This window comes from Lissotriton vulgaris, chromosome 12 (genome assembly GCF_964263255.1).
Source record: "Lissotriton vulgaris chromosome 12, aLisVul1.2, whole genome shotgun sequence".
NCBI lineage: Eukaryota > Metazoa > Chordata > Amphibia > Caudata > Salamandridae > Lissotriton > Lissotriton vulgaris.
Genome location: NC_141700.1, coordinates 114,058,816 through 114,080,051, shown reverse-complemented (window position 1 = coordinate 114,080,051; position 21,236 = coordinate 114,058,816). Strand labels below are relative to the sequence as shown.

The window sequence follows — 21,236 nt, the reverse complement described above, 5'->3', positions numbered from 1 at the left end:
GGGTTTTGTTTTTAATGCAGGTTTAGGGAAAGAGCATAGGCCCTTGGCACCTTATTGGCAGGGGCCTAGGGCACACTGTCAAAGCACATCAGCAGTTCACAAAAAGTGGGGGTTACCATGCAGAAAGAGGGCACTTTCTCAAAACCGTCACATCCCTTGGAATCTGGAGCGAGAGTGGTTAGGTGTTTTGAGGCATCGGGTGGTGGCGGTCAAAGACTCAATCTTGGTCTTTGTTTCTGTGGCAGAGGGTCAAACAGGACAGTTGGGCCTCATTGTCCCTGTAGTTCCTTGACGTGCAGGTCTATCATCCTAGGCGTTGGTGTCTGGTCTGGACACATGCCTCTGCTGCTGCAAGGAGTACAGTATCCCAGGGATTGGTAGTGTGTGGCTCTGGTTGGTCCTGGCGTCCCCACACTTTGAGGGAGGATGAATCTGACCGGTAGGAGCGCCGCTACCTCTTCCTGGGCTGTTGCTGCGTTGGTGGACTCCGTAGGCTGCAGGTTGGTGCACAAGGTTGTGCTTCTTTGGTGCCTGCAGCTGCAGGGGAGCAACTCCTCTGCTCCAAGGGAGTTCCTTTGTCAATTTGCGGGCACTGGCAGCCCTCCAAGTTTCTTGTGGTCTGCACAGTGACAGGACAAATCAGTTGCTCCACAAAGGTCGGGTGCAGCAGACAGGCCGGCAGGGTTGACGACAAATCAGTTGTGGTTCCCGGGTCAGCAGTCTTCTTCCACTCCTTTTGTGTCCAACAAAATTTGAAGATCTGGCATCGGGGTCCCCTAAATACTCAATTTAGCGGAGTGAGGACTAGTAGTCAATGGGCTACTTACCCCTGGGGTCCCTACGCCCCCTATATGACTACTTTCTGTGGGAAGTGGGTATAACCCTGTCCCAGAATCCCTAAGTTTACCATCATCAAGATGGCCAACTCTGAAAAGTCGTGTCCACTTCAGGTAGCCCACCTTAGGGGTGGTAATAGCCTGGTGGCGGTCACACCTCTGTGACTAATCTTCCTGCCTGTCTAGGTGCCAAAGGGCTCTGGACAAAGAGGGTCGGCTTCTTCTCCTATTAGGAAAGCCCAGCTTGCAGATCAAAGGCGGTGGCTTTTTTGAAGCCCCCCCTGCCTTGGAATGTTAATCAGCAGGTCAACATGTGGGAGGGGGTGTTAACACCCTCTACCCAAGCAGGCTTCGTTTCTAACCTCCGGAGGCCCACATCCTTGGGGGTCAAAAACGTGTCTCTGGCGGCAAGCTGGGGTGAACCAGACAGTCAGCACACTCGTGGCTGGTAGGTTTTCAGGGGGCACCTCCAAGGCATCCTCTTGGTGCTTGTTATAATAAATCCAACACTGTAGGTTTAGTAATATGAGATGTGCAACACCTATCATTCATATTTTCAGTGAAACCATTATGTAGCTGGGAAACTCGTTTTCACCAGTGTCCAGCTCGTTTTTAAATGGCTTCCTTGATCACTTGCAATATCTAGTAATAGAACTAAGTACATGGGCATATCTGCATAAGCAGTTATATCCGCACATAAAATATAATGCACCCTGCCTTAGGGCTCAAAGACCTGCCGTTAGGGTGACTTACATACATTAGATGCCTGGAACACCGTTTACTAGGGACCTACAGGAGTGCCAAAGTCCTTAGCCAATTGTGAAACAATCAGACCACTTTTGTACTAAAGTGGTATCTGCTTTTATGGTTACTCCCACTTTTTGCCTGGTGCTACGCTGTTTGACTAGTCTGACTGGGATCCTGCTGATCAGGTCCCCAGTCTCTGTGCTTTCTCCCCTAAATTGGTTATAGTGAGTTCTTGGGTACATCCCAGATTGGCTACTGGTGTACCCTTGTAAGGCCAGAATATATGGTACTGAGGCACCCAGGGCATAAACCTTCTCTTTTCAACAGAGTACATCTAACAGTTGACAACCACCGTACTCAGTTTCCATTGGGTCGAAGGATAGCATCTCTCATCCCGAATTTAACCCCCAAATCAGTGACGCAATCAAAAACGTAATATTTACCCTTATCAAAACAACTCTTATCCTCTCAGGCGATGATTTTAATGCTAGGGAGCAGCGAAACAGTATGCTCAAAATTCACTAATGCCACCACAACTTCCATTTGTGGCCAGTATCTGCAAGCTTTTACTTATAACCCTGACAATAATGATTTCATGTTGCAGACGAACAACTGTGGCACCCCATAAGTCAGGAGAGTAATTGTACACTTTTATGTAAAGTATCCATTAATCATACATTGAATAGTAAGAGGAAAATATGCCACAACCTTGCAAAAATGCAATCTGACCTCAAACGGAATAAATGATTGGTTAAAAAAAACCATAGTGCAAAAAAGGATATTAGATAGCATTTGACAAAGGGATATTCCTTTAGCCAGGCACTGGTATACACATATTTAACAAATATAAGGGAACATAAACTCAGAGCACAATTATAAAGGCAATGTGTTGTGCATAACACATGGTCACTATGCATGAGACAACGTTGTGCTCCAATTAACTTATTTTTTTGTTACTGAAATCCGATAACTCATTGGTCATAACACAGCTGGAAGTTCTGGAGGTTGTTCAACAGCAGGAGAGGTTAACTACCTTTATGTGGATTGGTTAAAGCACAGCTGTATGAGCTGAGTGGCACTGGAAATTTTGATAATTTGGGGCGAACTACAACATTGCAATGATTTGTAGGATAATGTAGTCCAATATGGTGGGGATTACTGCACTCAGCTGAGATTGAGGCTATTGTAGTATTTGTATGCTGTATTTATAGAGCGCAGCTATCACCCAACTTGTATCTTGGCGCTATAGTACGTGAACCATCAGTCCGAGATGGCATCAGGTGTGGGATAACACAAAGTCCTCAGGGATGTTAATTTATAGGGAACAACCATGTTTTGACCTTTTTCCTAAACTGCAAAAGGTAATTTGTCTGATTTCCAAAGGAAGTTTATTCCAGAGCTTTGCAGCGGCCGAGCTAAACGCCCTACCTCCTGCCTTGGCTCTTCGAATTTTAGGAGTTCTCACCAGGTAAGCAGTGGAGGAACAAAGGCACATCGGCGGGATTAACCATGCAAAGGTCTTCTGCAAAGGTTTGGGTACGAAGCCGTGAAGTGCTTTGAATACCAAGCAGAGAGATTTAAACTGAATTCTCTGTATTATTGGTAGCCAATGAAGCTCTGCAATGGACGAGGAGCCTGACGAGCGGCGGGGTTTCATCAATACCAGTTTGGTCGCCTAAGTTTGAACTCTTTGAAGGCGTTCAATCAGGAATTTTGGGGACACTAATAGTAGGGAATTACAATAGTCCAACATTGCTGAGGATGATACTTCCAACGATCAAGGCTCTGGCCGTATTAGGCAGCAGTGGGAGAATCTTCCTCAAAGCTCTTCTCAGGGAAAAACAGTTCCCCACCAGCTTGTTTACATGTACTTTCAGATTTAAGTTGCCATCTAGCATAACTCCTAAATTACGTACAGATTTAGCCGGGACCAGAGTAGAGGTAGTTGAAGAAGGCCAGAAATTGTCTGGGAAAGGGGAGGGAACTTTCCCCACAGCACAATGTAGCACTTCAGTCTTGTCAGAATTGAATTGCAGAGAATTTGCTCTTAGCCAAAGGGCAGTGTCCTTCATGCAGGCATGAAAACTCGCAAGAGGTATCGAAGAGTTGGCGGTTAATGTAAGTTTGAATGAGGTGGGTGTACACTATTGCAGTTTGAACTGTTGGGGATTACTAGTCAATGGCACAGGTTGGCGATTAATGCATGGCCGAATGAGTTGGATGTGGTTACTGCTGTCAGGATGAGTTGGGAAAATAAGGGAATCCTGAACAGGGCAACAAGCTTGTGAGCTGGACAAACCGGTATCTGCACGCTGATAAGTCAGATGAAACTGGAGTTGTGCAAAGTAGAACAAACTGATGGTTTAAAAAGAGAACAAGTGGTGTGTCCGGTAACAATCAGCAACCTTGAAACTAGTTACAGGATTATGACAGAGTCAGCCAAAGTAGACCACTTGTGCTTTGTGTTTCACTGCTGTTCTCACCTGGTCACAGCCTAAACATACAGCAATCCTAAGTTGTGGATGCCAAAGTGACTAAAGATGGACATTCTTCATCTATATTAATGCAAAGCATCTCAGAAAAAGCAGTGACAAATAGCTAAAGCTTACCGGAAAGCCCTCTGGCTGGCTGGGTTGCTGCCCGTGGTGCTCTGTTGCACTGCTTCCTTGCTGCTGCGACTGCCACTGAGACCAAACTGGTAGTCCTTCTGATGCCTGGGTTTGAAACTGAGCTGTGCCCTGTGTCCTCTCAATTGCTGAGAGAGATAGGAAGTTGAACAAAGAAAAAGTAAACATTAACTTCATCTTCATTCACTTACTATCAAATCTAGCTGTAGCTCGTTCACAAATGTTTTGCAATGTCCACATTCAAACCTAGAATGCAAAATATGCAACAAAATATTCTGTCACTGTAAGAAACTGCCTCTATATATACTGCACCAAAGTGAGGTACAGTGTGTATAGAGTCCCCAGAGGTTTGGCAGAGGTTAAAGTTTGATAGAACCATACTCTCTAAAGTGGTAGCTTGGTCGAGCAGTAAGGCAGTATCAGAGGACAGTGTTAAGCATGTGATGTACCCACTCAGTCAGCATATGAATTCACACACTTAAGAACTGAACTCCAGGTCAATTGTTTTTGTATAAGAAATAGACTGTTTTATTTCTAGAACCAAGCAAGACTGGTACAGGCAAGCATAAAAATACTTTTCAGATATAAAATGCTGTTCCTGAATACCTTCAAAATACAGTAGGACTTTGCACCAATTCGAGTTTGCAGGGGTTGCAATGCAATGCACAAACGCAGTAAACTCAGTACATAAGAATCAATAGGTTTTTTGAGTAAAATGCAGTTAATTACTTTTCGGATTACTTTTTTTTTAACACCCTGCTGGATCCTAGATTCAGCACTGGGACATTTCCTGAAAACAGTTTGGAGAAAAGGCGTTTTAGTTGGATGTACGATTTTTAAAGAATATTCTTGTATTATCAAAAGTTGACACTTAGAAACCTTTTCACATAAAACCACCAATGTTATCCTATGGAAGGAAATTCAATTCACAGGTAAGTTACTTTTACATTACTTTTCCTACTCAGTGCTGGATACCTAGATTCAGCACTGGGACCTTTCCTGCAAATAGTTGAGAATTATTTTTGGTTATTTGTGCGATTTTTAAAGAATATTCTTAGTTTTCAAAAGTCGACACTTGGAAACTTTTTGGGAGAAAAAGTGTCAATGTTATCCTACGAGGAAAAACAGGTTATCGGTTTCGAGGTAAGTACTCTGTCTTTGGAGTTAGGGTTCTCGGGTCAGACTCCGGTGTCTTCCAGGGTCAGTGATGCACGGTTGTTGCACCCTCAGCAGCACTAGGGCGGACGGGTACAGAGTGTTGAGACCCAATGTTATCCTATGGAGGATAGGTTGGTGGCCGATGGCAAGCAGGCCACAGTGTTGTGGGAGCAAAGCTCCTAGGGTTTAGCTCAGGACAAGTTGGGGACCAAAGTAGCACCAAAGGTGCATCCTCAGCGGCACTAGAGCAGGGTACAGGTGCAGGGTGCTGTTTTGAGGTCGGATGCCCTGTTGATTTCAATGGAGATTCTCCGGGACAAAGAAACATTGCAGGCTTGGGGACGAGTATCTTCCAGGACCGACCACCACTTCGAGGGGTAAGTTGAATGTTGAGGGTTGGTTAGGTAACACTGGGTTGGGCACACAGGGCTGTGGGGCGTTGGGTGTAGGGGTGCCTTTGGACATCGGATTTTCTTACCCGCTATGGTTGCGGTAGGGGGGGGATCCTCTGGATTGAGGCTGCAGGTGTCATCGGGAGGCTTGAGGCAGGTCAGGGGTCGCTGGATCTTGGGTCAGGATCGCCAGGGGGACCTCCTCGTGGTATTTTTCCAATCCAGCCGGAATCGGGAGGTGCAGAGTGGGCTGGATTCGCGGTTTCTGGCTGGCACCAGAATCTCCAGTTTAAACACGTGTTCTCTGGAGAAACAGTCTGGAAAGTTAAGGCAGGCAGGTCCTATGGGGGTTGTGAGGTTGCTGGCTGCTGGACACGCCGGGGTTTTCGCAGGAGCAGGTTCGAGAGGACACAGGCCTGTAGGCCTGGGGCCAAGTCAGTGGGCGTCGTCCTCTTGTTAGCTCTGCACGGCTTCAAGTCCTCCTTCTCTTTTTTTGCTGTTTCTGGATCTGAGGAAGGGAGGTTCAGGGTGCCCCTAAACGCTAAATGTAGGGGTATTATAGGTAGGTAAAGGGCAGGGACCAATGGGTCCCTTCCCTGGGGTGGGTACACCCCCTATTCTGCCACTCTCCAGTGGAGAGCCTGTCACTGGTTGGCTGGGTCCCCCCCCCTCCTCAAGATGGTGGGGACTCAAGGTTGTGCTTCACCTCGCCTCCCCCACCTTAGGGGTGGAGTTGGCAGAGGTGAGCACACCTCTCTTCCTCACTTGCTTTTCCCACCGGTTCTCCCGCTCAAAGTGGGCGGGTAGAACCAGTGGGGACCAATTGCTGATAGCAGGAAATGGTCTGGAGAGGCTCACAATGGCGGCATGCCTTTGAAGCTTCCCCTTCGTGAACCCTGCCCATCCTGGGGGAGGAGGCTTGGCACCTCGTCCCAGGATGTGCATGGTTTCAGGCCCAAGAGAGCAGCAAGATCTCAACCCAGGTGTCCATAAACATGTCTGGTGGTGGCAGCCACTCAGTCAGGTCACTAGAGGTTTGTCGAGTTTCAGGTGGCATCTCTAAGATGCCCTCAGGGGTGCATTTTACATTAAATGCCACACTGGCATCAGTGTGGGTTTACTGTGCTGAGAAGTTTGATACCAAACCTCCCAGTCTTCAGTGTAGCCATTATGGTGCTGTGGAGTTTGCAAGGACAAACACCCAGCACCATATACTCTTAATGGAAGCACTGCACTTACAGTGCCCAGGAATGGACCTGGGTACTGTAGGGGTACAGGGCTCATGTACCTGTACCCTCACCACTGGCATAGGGCACCCAGCTAGAGGGGTGACTGAGGTATGCCAGGGCAGTGGTTTGTGGGCATGGCACACTGTGTGGCATGTCGAGTCTTCACTTTGTTCTGCACGAAGACACGCAGCCTGCAAAGGCATTGTGAGAGTGTCAGGGCACAGGGACTCTAAGGGTGGCACAATACGTGCTGCAGCCCTTAGGGGCATTCTCTGGTCACAGTGCCCTGGGTATCTGTGCTACCATTACCAGGGGCTGACATGTGGCCAGAGATGCCAATTGGGTTTAGGCTTCACTGCAGTATTAGGGCAGAAACATAGGCCCTGGGTACCTGATTAGCAGGAGCCAAGGGTACACTCAAAGATGATCAGTAATTCAGCAAAAGGTGGGGGCATACCATGCAAGAAAGAGGGCACTTTCTCACTGTCACTTTAAAGTTTAACGATGGATCTAAGCTTGAGTGTTCCAACCTCACTTTCAGGGCAAGAGCCCTATACACACATCAATCATCCAAGCCGATTCCATTTTGTGTGATGCAGAGTTAGAGTTTTTCACATGCTCAAAGTGGGATAGATGGGTGGGTGTTTTGTAGGATGAAGAGAAAGTACACAGTAGTGGAATCCTCATAAAGTCTATTTTTCCTTACTCGATCAAATTAACTCCACATCCATGCAACCTGTCTGGAAACTGATTTAAGAACCCCTACATATTTGAGAAAACCCTTCCGTGTTACGCTGTTTGCAGATCCATAAGCTAGTCACCTTCCAGTTGAGTGTTTTGCTGCTTTGAGTGAGACCAGTGTGAGTAATTAGAAGCTATTCAAGACTTCTAAAAATAGAATGAAAACACCCAAGCTGTGAAGCCTCTCCTCATCAGAGGAACATGAAGGCTTGTTTAAAGGAGCTGAAGAATATTTTTTGGGGTTTAAAATTGAATTCCACCAACGTTTCAGGAAAAAAAAATACAGGAATCTTTAAAATATACTTTTTTCTTTAAGGAAAACAAAATATGGACTTTAAGAAAGAGCGCTAAAGTCCTCGAGTTTTCTTTCAAAAGTAAAAGGAGGAAAACCAGTTTGCATGCCGAGGAGGTCAACATCACAAGATACTCTCAGCTGATACAATTTCTGCATTAAAGAAGCAAGGATCAAGTGGAGATCCAATGTTAAAGCAACAACTTCCATTGAAGATTCTAAAAGGTAGAGTCCTTAAAGGTGTCTCCTAGCAGTGTCACTTTCAAAGAGAACACCTCTAGGTCGATTAAGATAGGTGGGAATAGCTGGTAGGAATTTCACACCAGGCTACTAGTATTCCTGAATGAGCTACGAATAAAATGAAGTTAAAATATCAGAAGAACTCTACAAATTGTTACGGTGATGTTCTAAAGCAAAAAGACAAAACGCAAAACCAAATGTGTATCTACAGATGATCTTTTCAAGGTGCACCTATGCGCACACTGGTTTCTTGCAAGCATGTATGCTAAATTATAAACCTCAGACCTTTAGAAAGTCCCCTGAAGAAGTTAGGGAGCAGCTTCAGGTCAGAATACAAAGGTATTTTCAGTCCGAATAGGACTAAGGACCATCTTAATTTATTAGACGTCTTGATTGCAAAGCAAGTGGTTTGAAATGGGAAAGTTAGCATAAAAGCATATGGAGTAAGCCAGGTTGAGTGAAGACAAGGGTAATGCAGGGTTACCAGTTTTATTGTTTGATGGTGTCGAAAGCAACCTATCAATTGCTTCTTTAATTAACTCCTCCAATTTATTTTTATGTTCATGCACCCAGCACTGCGCTGCCCTATTTGCAAGGGTGGTGCTCTGGGGCTGCCTGTATGTCGGTCTCAACTACAATTATAATTTGTGTGTTTATCTCTCTCATCCTTCTCCATTAGAATGCTATGCGCTGGGGCCAAGATAAAAGCACTGCAACAGTCACTCACGCACATCAAAACAGATCCCAAATAGAATCAAAATAACTACAACATTGCCAACACTGCACAACTCTTGATGTTGGGTACTATCAAACTGAAAATACACTCCAGTGTCCACCATATATGTAGGAAACTATATATAAATGCTACACAAAACAGATTTTTGTTGTCCAAGTCAGATGAACATAACCTCAGGGAATCCTCACATATAGTTGGGATGCAAAATGGTGACCAAGACTCCACTCGCAAAGATCAACAGAGGAGTCAGCTCATTAATCTGCCATTCGTGAGGAGCATGGTGCACTCTTTCCTGGACGGAAACTTTAATATTGCTTTTTATGTCCAAAAGAATGTCCCATAACAAACATAGTTCTTAATCACCTAGTCTCAAAAGGTAAACAGCTGGTTGACAAATGGAAAGAAACTGTAGTCCACCGATTCTGCAAACGGAAGGTTAGCATATTGGCTGAGGACTTGGACTACTTTCACCTGTAGAAACAAATTACTTCAGTCTCTACCTTTCAATTCCAACTTACATGACGGGTTATCTCATGAGCAGATCACAAACCATGATTTTTCATATTTTGTCAGTGAGCGCCCCAACTTCAAAGTTGTGCTTAGACGTGAGGACTGAAATAATGGTCATTGGAGGATTAGAGAACTGGGCTTTAGCTACAGTTACTCCTCACTTTTTGCCCCCTTTGTTGCTACTAGATGCTGATTTTTGACTTTGACAGTGCAGTGAGGCCTGTTAACCAGACCTCCGTGCCAGTGCTCCTTCCCTAAAACAAGGTAAGGTTTCATTGTGCTACAATTGGCTAAGGGCTTTACCACCCCTGTAAGTTCCTAGTAAATGGTATTCTTGGTACCTAGGGTAGGGGTAATAAAGAGGGGCGTACTAAAGAGGGGCCCTAAAGGAATGCAACATAGCTAATGCTACCCTAAGGGACCCACATACAAATTTGACAGACTGCCAGTGCAGGCTGCGTGACATGGTGCAAATCATAAGTGAAAACATGACACCTGTGTGGGTCATGCCAAAGTCACTGCATTTAATATATGCAAGTCACCCCTCTGGCAGGCCTTTGAGCCCTAAGTCAGGATGCAGTATATTTTATGTAAGGACATATCTGCTTGAGCAGATATGCCCCTGTGATGTCTAGTTTGAATACTAGATATTGTACGTGAGCAGGGAAGCTATCTTAAGGTATGTACTGGGCACTAGTCAAAACGAGTTCCCCAGATACATAATGGCTTCACTGAAACATATTGTGTTTGGTATCAAACATCTCGTATTAATAAGCCCACACTGATTCCAGTGTCAGATCTATTAATACATGCACCCAGAGGGCACCTTAGAAGTGCCCCCTTGAAAAGCTACCAGCCTCTGGTGTGTTGGCTGACTAGTTTCTGCCAGCCTGCCACTCGAGACAAGTTCCTGAACTCCTAGGGTGAGAGCCTTTTGCTCTCAGGAAGTCAGGAACAAAGCTTGTCCAGAAAGAGGGTGCGCCACCCCCTCCTAAAGGATGACCTGCTCATCAGCCTTCCTAGACTGGCAAGCTTCAAGAAAGTAGCTGCCTTTGAAATGCGAATCTTGTCCAGAGCACTTTGGCATCTGGACAGGCAGGAAAATTAGTGAGTCAGCTAGGCTTATTCACAACTAGGCTAGTACCACCTATAGGTAGCCTCACCTGATGTGGCTATGACTTTTTAGAAGAGGCCATCTTTGTGTTGGCACATTGGCTACTACCCCTCACTCCCATAAACACCCCTAAACTGAGTATTTAGGGGACCCTCTGATACCAGATTTTGATTTGACACAAAAGAAGTGGAAGACGACCGCTGGCCAGAGAACAGAGTAGTACTACTGACTTGGTGTCAACCCTGCCAGCCTGACTGTGGCATCCGACCTTCGTGGAGCAACTGATTCGCCCTGCCGCTGTGCAGACCTCAAGAAACCCGGAGGCGTTAGTGCTTCACAAATTGCCAAAAAATCTCCCCTGGAGTAGAGGAGCTACTCACCTGCAGCTGCAGGCACCAAAGAAGCAAGACCCAGTACACCGAACTGGTGCCTATGGAGTCTACAGACGCAGCAGCCGCTCACGAAGAGGTAACAGTGTGCCCACAGGTCAGATAGATCCTCCCTGAAGTATGGGGATGCCAGGACCGACTGGAGGCGCACAGTGCCAATCCCTGGGGTACTGGACCCTTGCAGCAGCCAAGGCTTGTTATGCCCAGACCAGACACTAACGCAGAGGAAGACAGACCTGCACATGGAGGGACTTCAGGGACAGTGAGACCCATTTCGTAAGTGGCCCAGCTGTCCTGTGTGCTCCCCTGCACAGACCAAAGACGAAGTGGGTCTGCGAATGCTGCCGCCCGGCGTCTCAAACACTTACGCACCCGCGCTCCAGAGCCAGAGTCCAAGGGAGGTGACAGTGCCAACTGGGATCTCCAGACCCTCAAGAGCCACGGCCATGCTTGGATTTGCCCATATTGGACTTTGTCGGCACCTACAGCCTCCTTCTGCAGGCCCCCTCCAACCGTGAGAGACTACTGCACCAGAATCCGACCCCAAAAGACACCACCACACCAGAGCCCCACAGTCCAAAGAGAAGTGGGCCAAAGGTTGACCTGCATACCAGAGGATCTCAAGGGTCGAGCCCCCCTGTGGGTTCCCATGGACCGGTGCCCCAGTCCCTGTTTGCAGCCTCTTTGCAACCTGACCGTTCTCAGAGCTCCACAAGGTGGCCTGTTGGTGTGGCCTTGGACCTTGCCCCATACTCACCTCAAGTCCAGAAGAACAGTCTCGTAAGTCGCTGACGAGTGCCCAAATGCAATACATGTTTCTCCTCCATAGGATAACATTGCAGGTCCAGAAAATGCACCAGGTGTTTTTAGATCGAGCCTGGGCAGCGCATGCGCTGCGGCATGCTGTATTGGAGTATGGAATAGGAGCCCCGCCCATATTTATCATTGGCTTGTGTCATTGCCCTTTGTAATTGATGGCTTCTGATTCATTAATAGGCTTGTTAGTCTCTCCTTAGTACCGCCTTGTCTTCATTTGTAACCTCCCATGAGGACTGGCCCTTTTACTTTGTTTGTTACATAGTACGAGTTTCTCCTACTGCAGGCAAGACATGCTTTCCTGCAACATTCAGCGCGTCATGCATGCTTTCACTTTCCGAACAGCCCGGGACAATGGCGGTAGCAATCAGTGTATCATAATGTAAACAACACTTAGCTTCCCAAGAGTGTTGTGCTAGCCAATGCACCTGTGTTGATGTGCAGTACACAACAGTCAACATACCTATTTGGTATGTGAACAAAATACAATATAACATTACCACATCCAACTAGGTGGTGAATATAGTTTGGAGGCGACATGACTCGCATTCTGTCGCTATCCACATACTTGTGCGTGCTCAGTCTCAGTCAAATATGATCGTGTCACTCACATCAAACAGCAGAATGCTACTACCAGCCGTCGTGGTTACACTCAATACATTCATCCATAGTATTCCCCCTTACCCCTCTTTGGGAGAGAAACTGATTCACTGGGGCCTCAGGAGGTCAAAGGGTAGCCCTTTAGTCACACACTGCATGGTTAACAGCAGAGGAGATGCCAAATTGGTAGAACACAATTGCTCAATAGGAAGTCAAAAGAACATAAACATGGCGGAATTATTGCCCAACAGAATTAGCAGCGACATGAGCAGCTTCTATAACACGTACCTGACCTTTTTTTTAATGAGAGCTGAACACGGCTCAGACCTGTATTAAATACGTCCCTCAGACTCTAGGGAGTTCTTGACATCTACACAAGCATTCACAGGACGTTTCCAATGGATTACACTCTTGGACGTCACCCCTGCTACTATACTAACTTGAACTGTTTTAATGAAGGTTCATGATGGATTGATCTAAGACTACAATCTAAGAAGTGGGTCCTTCATTCTGGATTAATACTCAACACCCTAAGAGCCGCCTGGTGGTGTTACCAGTGCCCTGATTAAGCCCTGTTTAGGGAGAAATGCGTTGGCTGCACGTGTACTTGACTGAAGCCATTAAAGAATAATTTTGTACATCATCTGAAGACTCAAAAACATTTCTTTGGTCATTTGACTGTTTATATCTGTTGCCTCTCTTTCTTTTGTGTAACTTTATTGCATGGTCTATAAGCTGCAGACCCTAGAGGTGGGAAACAGTTAACACCAAGAAAATTAACTTATTGACATACAGAAGTGACTACCTGGGCTGTGCGGCTTTAATCATCCTTGGCTGCTTTTTTTGAGAATTTAGAAGAAATTAATCTAATAACTTTAGTATGTTCTTCAAGTGAAGCTTTTGAAGCTGGCTCCAAAGAGGATTCAGGTGGTGTCGTTAACGACTAGCAGTTAAAAGCTCACAATCAGTTTTTCTGGTCCCAGGGCACATCTATAAACATCTCCATGAAATTGAAATTGGCATTGTCTTTGTCTTCCGAGATAGTTCAGAAGTTAGGAGCTGTAATTTTCTCTGTTGCCCTGGTTCTTAAGGTTCAATAAAGCATGCCTGTAGGATAAACTGTGGGATATACTGTCTCAGGTAAATGAAAGGCATTTTTGTGCAGTCGGTCAGGCTTAAGTACCTTTACTCAAGATTGCAGAGAAGAGATACTGTTAACCTCAAAGCTATTGTCACTATTCTTGATTGTACCAGTAGGTTTCCGATAAGATCAGCACAAGAGGGTCACTTTTGTTGAGGGATCAGAAATCTAAAGCTCTGTAAAGTGCTGACACTGAATACGAATATGTTCATTTTAAGGTAGAATGATTAATAAATTGCTTGCTAACAAAAATGGTCTTCTAGGAGGCTGAACGAGAAAGAACAGAAACAAGGCAGACGCAGTAGGGTCAGAAACTGGCAAATTAAAAACCTGCATGGTTCTGACCTACCAGCATGAATCGGTTTAGTTGGGGAGACTGGTCAAATTTGTTTTAGTGATGGAAATGATTTAGATTGCATGAGATTATGTAATCTCTGTATAAAAACCAGTCTCGAATCTCTAATTGGCTATGTGTTATGTACCCAGTACCCAATTATAAATACATGGCAGAACTCAACTGTAATAGCTTATTACATTTGAGTTCTGATTTCCCAATGACTGCTGTAGGAGCCTGCAGCCGGGGAGAAAGGCAGGTCAGGTCACAGAGCATAATTTATTTATTTTATTTATTTTGAAAGTTTTATATAGCGCGAACAAGATCTTCGCAGATATCAGAGCGCTTTACAGAGGAGGGGAGCATGTATACGCAGATACATCAATCATGTTAGGAGTACATCGAAGTGATATCATAAAACAATCAAGTAAATCAATTTCAGAGTCAACATAAGATACAAGGGTTCGAACAAGTAGTACAGATGAGTATCGAGTCTTTGTAGTTTTCCCCAATAGTCGTTCAAGTGTATTTAGCCATGAGGATTGCTTTTACTTCTCTCTTGAACAGTATGGTAGAGGTGATGAGCCTTGTTTCAGGGGGGAGCGAGAATTTAAGCAGCTGTTTGAAGAATAACAAGCATTGGCATAGCCAATAGGTCTCGCTTTTGGGACCTTATGAGTATTTAGTTTTGCAGCACAATATCCTTGGTGCAACAACATCAGCTGTTGCATGGCTAAACATTGTACCTTATAAGTGTTTAGCCATGTAACAGGTGATGTTGTTGCACCAAGGATATTGTGCTGCATAACTAAAGACTTATAAGGTCCCAAAAGCGCGTCCCATTGGCTATGCCAATGCTTGTTTTTTTACCAATGAGAAATGGTAAATGTAGCATTGATCCACATGTTAGTGCGTGTTTGAGGCACCTTGATAGGGTAGTTGTGAACTGTTGCTTTAAAAACATTAAATGCCCGTGCGTATTAAACGGGATACTACTGATTATAAGCTCGGCGAGGTATACACTTGGGCAGAAGTGTAAGCTTGCCGACGCCAAAATCGCCCTTACAACCCTTACTCAGAAACTGATCCTCATCCTCAGACGGTGATGCTAGATCACAACCTTCACAGAGATCTGAACGCGGGGCCGGACAGACAGCAACCACATCAACTTCTGCAGTACATTTTTTAGAAGAAGGCCAAAGCAAGCAGGCAGACCCAGGCGGGGCAAAACCTGCAGACACCAAAAGCACCTGTGGAAGCCAAGAACAAGAATAGCAGCTGGAAAAAAATGACTGATTTCAACAATCTTGTGATCCACATTTCATCCTAGGAGTTGACGCAACACGAGGTTCGTACTCTGCAAAAGGGACAAACGTGTGTACCTACCACCATGATTAACACTTTTGAACTAGAAGTAAGTTTTTTAAATTGATGAGAAACATACGATTAAGACATTACTTTGAAAATATAGTTCAGATGATGACATCCTCTTAGGATTACGTCCCCGCAGTACCTTCCTGGCTCCTATAAGCCATAAAGTCATTGACACTTTTGAAAAACAAGTCAAACACGAAATTTCCACCTCGCCCTTTCAAGCAACCACCAAACACTGTAACCTTACCATGAAAGATCGGAGTATCTTGAAAAAACTGGCTGACAACCCATCTATTATATGCCAAAATGCTGACAAAGGTGGCGCCCTAGTCATCATGGACAGCACCTATTATCAGGAACAAGTTGCATTACATGTGTCAACACTTATGTAGAATTAGATGGAGATCCCACACACGAGTTTGCATCAACATTAATCAAAATTGTTCACCTCGCGGCAGATAACGGTACCATCACCGAGAGAGCAAAAAGGTCTCATTCAGGAGAATCCTAAGGCACCATCTCTTTATATGCTGCCGAAGAGTAAAAAAAATCCTCAAAAACCTACCTTCAGACCCATAGTGTCTACCAGGGGTAGTATCCATGAGCCTGTCGGGAAATTCATTGACAGACACTTGCAACCATTTGTGATCACCACCAAATCTTACATCAGAGACACCTCCGACTTCTTGAACAAACTCAATGATACTTCTATACCAAAAACAGATTAACTTTGGTTATGCACAGAGGACGTGAAGTCCTTATATAAATCCATTCCACACAACCTTGGAATAGAAGCCATTAAACAAACTTCACTCAATTCTTCTACAGATGCAGATCTTTAAACCTTCCTTATGGAATTATTAATGTTTACATTATACCACAGCTATTTCAAGTGGAACGACAAATGGCACCTCCAACTATGCTGTACTTCCATGGGCAATTGCGCAGCTCCTGCGTATGCCAATTCGTTCATGAAACATTATGAAGAACAACACATATTCAATCAACCCATTTGGCAAGAACATGGTAAAATGTTCCTCAGATTTATAGATGACATCTTTATCCTATGGGCAGGCACAGCAAACTCTCTGGAAGACTTTTTAGAACACATCAACACCATTGATGAACGCATTCAATTCACGTGGGAACAAAACCAACAATTAATTCCTTTCTTGGACGTTGAGATTCAACTCAACGACGGCAAACTTTCTACCAACCTATTCCGTAAGAGCACCGACTGCAATAGCATCTTGCACTACAATAGCTTCCACAGACCGGGTCTCAAAAACAACTTACCTTTTTCACAATTACTCAGAGTGGAACGCATAGTTTCTTCCCCCATACAGTGTGACCAACAAATTGATGCAACGCTGACAAGATTTAGAGATCGTGGCTATCCGGAAGAGATCTTGAGATAGGCCAAAACAAGATGCAAATATTTAAATAGACAAGATCTTTTGACAGTAAAAACGAAGGAATCCAACAAACGGATAGTAGTGGTTTCTCTTGAGTCACAGGTTCTGCAATCTGATCCTTAAACACTGGCCTCTATTGAGCAGTGAACCAGACTTTATGGGATTATTTGACAGCAAACCCATTTTTGCATATACCTGAGGAAGCAATCTTAAAGACCTACTCACCAAACCTTCTGAACACAACGTACCCACTCAATACACAGGCTTGTCACCATGTTACAACTGCAGCAATTGTCATAACATTATCAAAGGCAATTATTTCAACCATCCCAGGAAAGGCACAAAAATCAAGCTAAGAGTGAACGCCACGTGCAACACCTCAAACGTCATTTACCTGTTGAAGTGTCACTGTGGGTCTTGCTATGTGGGACATACGGAAAGAAAAATTCGCATTCGAATACTGGAACATAAAAGCAATATCCGGACCAAAAATCTGAGATCAACGGTTGCTACTCATTTTTTGGAAAAGAGACACAATGTAGCTCAATTGAAATTACTTATTTTAGAGATCAAACCCAGAGAGGGCACCAACAACAAAAACAAACTTCTGCAAAGAGAGAACTATTGGATCCGCTATCTTAGCACGATGCAGCCTCACAGGCTGAACGACAGGATGGAATACCTGTGCTATCTTTAAAGTTGACACATGTTTAATATTCTTGCTCATGACATTTGCATCAAGATAAATGCTTATTAATTTTTGTTCTTTTAATACTGATTATTATTTATTGTCATTTTCTGGCAACTTCATTTATTCTCTTGCTTTTCGCCTTTTATCCCTCCACTAATTTTTTTCTCGAATATATTTTTTGCACATGTTCATGCTTTGGATTTACTCATATAGATCACGTTGTTCGGGCCCTGATCTGGGGTCTGAGCATCAGCCTTTCACTCATGATACCTTATTTACCCAATCCAAGATGGCGCCTACGCTTTCATAGCCTAATATGTCCATCTTTTATTTCTTCGGTCACTGACTAACCTCACTCAGCTACACAAGCGTTTCCCGTTCGTGAGCTTCTCACGCTTCTGATCACAGTCGAACTTACCAACTAGGAAGACGAATTTCATCAATCCTGACTTTCACAAATGTAAGTACTGCTTCACGCTGACTTTTAGCTATGTAAACGCCCGTTTTACACCCATGCATGTTCTTACAATGTTTCTGGAATTTATTCATTTACATAACGATGTTCCCATACTGACGCTTGATCACGTGAGAACCCTTTTCACCATTTTGCTCACAGCCATATCACGATTAATGTTGGGCACTCCGTATGACATGCGTTTAACTCCGAGCTCGCAACGTACATTAGTAGCATCGTCCCAGCTCTCATTCACCCTATATGCACTTTCTCACGTATGTTTTTTTAAAACCCGCACGTTTCATTGAGTTTTAATTTCATGACGTCTTGTGAACGCACCTAGTATCACGGTCCTTCACTCTAGTACGGACTTTAATACTACCCAGCCCCACCAGTTCATGCTGTTCTTTGCAAGAACATTGCATTAGTTGTAATATCACGGCTAACCACGGTCATGTGTTGTTACTCACCACCGTTTGTGAAGCACTAACGGTCACTTCTTCATATACTTTGAGGCCACATTGAGATGCTTCCCATTTGAGAGACCTTTACTATCTTTTCTTGTAGATTTATCCCCTGCCGAAGGGCAACATCAAATGCCCGAAACGCATTGGGATTATGGATATATGTTGGACATCTAACTGAGAGTCACTAGAATTATAATTGTGAAAAATTTCAACATTTGAAAGACTATTGATCATTGAAGTGAAGTGATCATTAAAAACCTTCTGAAAAAGGACTGCCTTGTTTTAAACTTGTGATGAAAATTTGATATAAACATTAATTTGTTTTTCTACGCTGTGCACCAGGGGACAACCCCTACCCAGGGGCTGCATTTTTTTGGTTATTTTCATAACACTGTTCGGTCCAGACAGTGAAGCCCTGTTTGCACGCGACAACCAAACCTATCAACCATCCACGAAAAAAGGCTGTGCGTGTCCACACTCCAGGTTGTATATACACTTCCTTGAGAAGAGCACAAGTGGTATGGGGCTCCTTTTGCTCGACCAGAAGAATTCCTTGGATTTGCTTTTGAAGTGGAGTGGGGGGTTTATGACCCTTCCATCCATTTGCTTAGAAACCTTTTGCAGACGTGAGCTGCATCTGGTGCCGCGTTAGAAGTCTTGAGCCAAGATATTTACTGGTTGTGGTCAACAAAGGCTTGTATTTCTGGGCGTCCTAATATCTGATGGCTTTTTGCCCGTTTCCTCCGTTGATATGGGAAACATTCTTTAGTGTTAATCCGGACGTGAAAGCCTGTATATTGTTCAAAATATACTTTAAATCCTTTATCTAGTAAAGAAAAAGTACCCCTGTATTCCTTTGCTTATTTCTTTCCCTTGTAAGCTTAGTGCGCATTTGAGCCCCAGCTCTGTTATGTTATGTTACTGGGTGTTTTGTAGAGCGCTCAGCTGCTCCAAGAGCGTCCCGGCGCTATAGATCCACTTCACAAAATACCAGCAAGGCTAGGAGCGGAAAGAAGATTGGGGCACAATTTGTTTCTAGACTTGTTATGTCTGGAAGCAGCACTGTTGTGTGTTACAAGCGTAGTACAAAATTACTATGATAGTTGGTTTCAAATGACTGAACGAACACACAAGTACTGTATAACTAGCACACTGCCTCATTGCCAAGAAGCGCAGAATGGTAGATGTGCTGTGCGTTTTCAACATTGTACAAAACATGAAAGATCGGTTACAAATAACTTAATATACACGTGGTGTAAAAAAATGTACATTGCCCCACTGCCAGAGGCGCAACACGATAGAGGTGTGGCGCGTTTTCACCGTAGTGCGACACTAAGAAGAAGTAAGTTTCAAATAACACAGACACACGTTTCAAATAACTTAAAGACACACGCGTAGTATCTAACGAGCAAATTGGCACATTGCCTTAGGCGTCGCATGGTAGATGTGTTGGATTTTCCCATGAAATGAAAAAAGCATTGGCAATGACAATGGGTCTAGCCTTTGGGCCCCGTTAGCATTGACAATGGTTTAGGGTTTCTGATCTTGAATCGAAATAAAAGGAAAAAAAGCTGCGCAAAAGTTTTTCTTTTTATTAAGCGGGTCTGGGAATCAACAGGAGGGCATGGGATGGAAGCAGCATGGTGGGCACAAGTGGGAAAAAGTAACACGGAGGGGCACAGGGTCAGAAGCAACATAGACGGAGGTGGTGGTGGAAGCAACACGAAGGACTAGGGCTAGGAGAGCAAAAGGGATTGCGAAACGGAGTTAAAACAATGCAGACGTATGGGTAATGGGCAATGACACCGGGTATTATTTAATTTTGTAGAAATATAAAATTCTTCAAGGTTCTTGGTCTAAAGCATGGATAGTGACAAGACACATGTATTTTGGAGCAGGCACAATGACTTGGGTCCCAAAATTTACAGCAAGCTTTGACAGCAATGTGTGTCAGGAGCGTCTGGGATGAGGTAAGCGTTGGAAGGATTTTAGAATGCCGCCATGACAAAAGAGTCGAGAGATCAAGCGATCCCGGTGAGACGTAACGCACAATGGGTGACCGTGTTTGTTTGAACACCAGACCTAGCCTCAGACCCTGTAGTTTACTCACTGCGAGCATGCTTTGTTTAAAGTGCAATTTAAAAAAAGCAAGCGCTGTAGTTTACTCACTGTGAGCAGGCTTTGTTAAAAGAGCAATTGAAAACAAGCATTGGCTGCGCGCCTCGCACTCAAAGTAAAAAAAAAAGCTGTGAGACGCGCTCTGTGGTGGGGGAGGGGCACTGAAGCGAGGCACGAACGCTTGGCCCAGCGAGAGGAAAGCCATATGGCGCCTCTGCGCAAGTCACGCGTGCTTTTGCGCATAACAGAAAGCTGGTGGCCGACAAACCTGTGGGTAGCACTTTTAAAACCCAGCTACTAAATGTCTCGCCAGAGCAACGCATGAGCTGGCTCAGGCGAGACCTAAAAAAGGAAATGGTCCCTTTCTTTCTTCTGCTCGATTTCTCTGGCTGTACAATGACAAGAAAAAATAAGATTTATGGGAAAATTTCAATTTTTTGCACTCCTTGAGTAATTATAGAAAAGTTATGTTTCGTTTCTACTGCACTTTTTAAAAAAAAAACAATTAACTTCTATTAAAGTGATTGTAATATCTTTTTGCAACAGATATCTTACAGATATTATAGGTTTACTGTTGCACCTGAGATTACATTTTTATTCCTATGTTTGTTTATTTAAGTGATTTGGGGAAAGGTAATGGTGTGACCATGTATGATAAAAAATAATATATCCCGGTCGTATAATATAAGGATTTTGCAAGTAACCTCGGAGTTCCACAGACTTACAAAGGATCTGCCTTCAGCTTAGTTTGTAGTATATGGCTATGGACTCCACGGAGGCTAGCACTATTCTTATATTATATGGTATGGGTAATT

At 44.3% G+C, this 21,236-nt stretch overlaps 1 protein-coding gene across 1 annotated transcript in view; it reads right to left on the bottom strand.

Moving 5' to 3' along the window:
- ARNT (aryl hydrocarbon receptor nuclear translocator) overlaps nucleotides 1-21,236 on the bottom strand; it is a 173,475-nt gene that overhangs the window by 17,268 nt on the left and 134,971 nt on the right. The window contains exon 20 of the mRNA XM_086947454.1: nucleotides 4,193-4,338. Within this exon, the coding sequence (XP_086803580.1) occupies nucleotides 4,193-4,338 (146 nt within the window). The remainder of the gene's footprint in view (nucleotides 1-4,192; nucleotides 4,339-21,236) is intronic.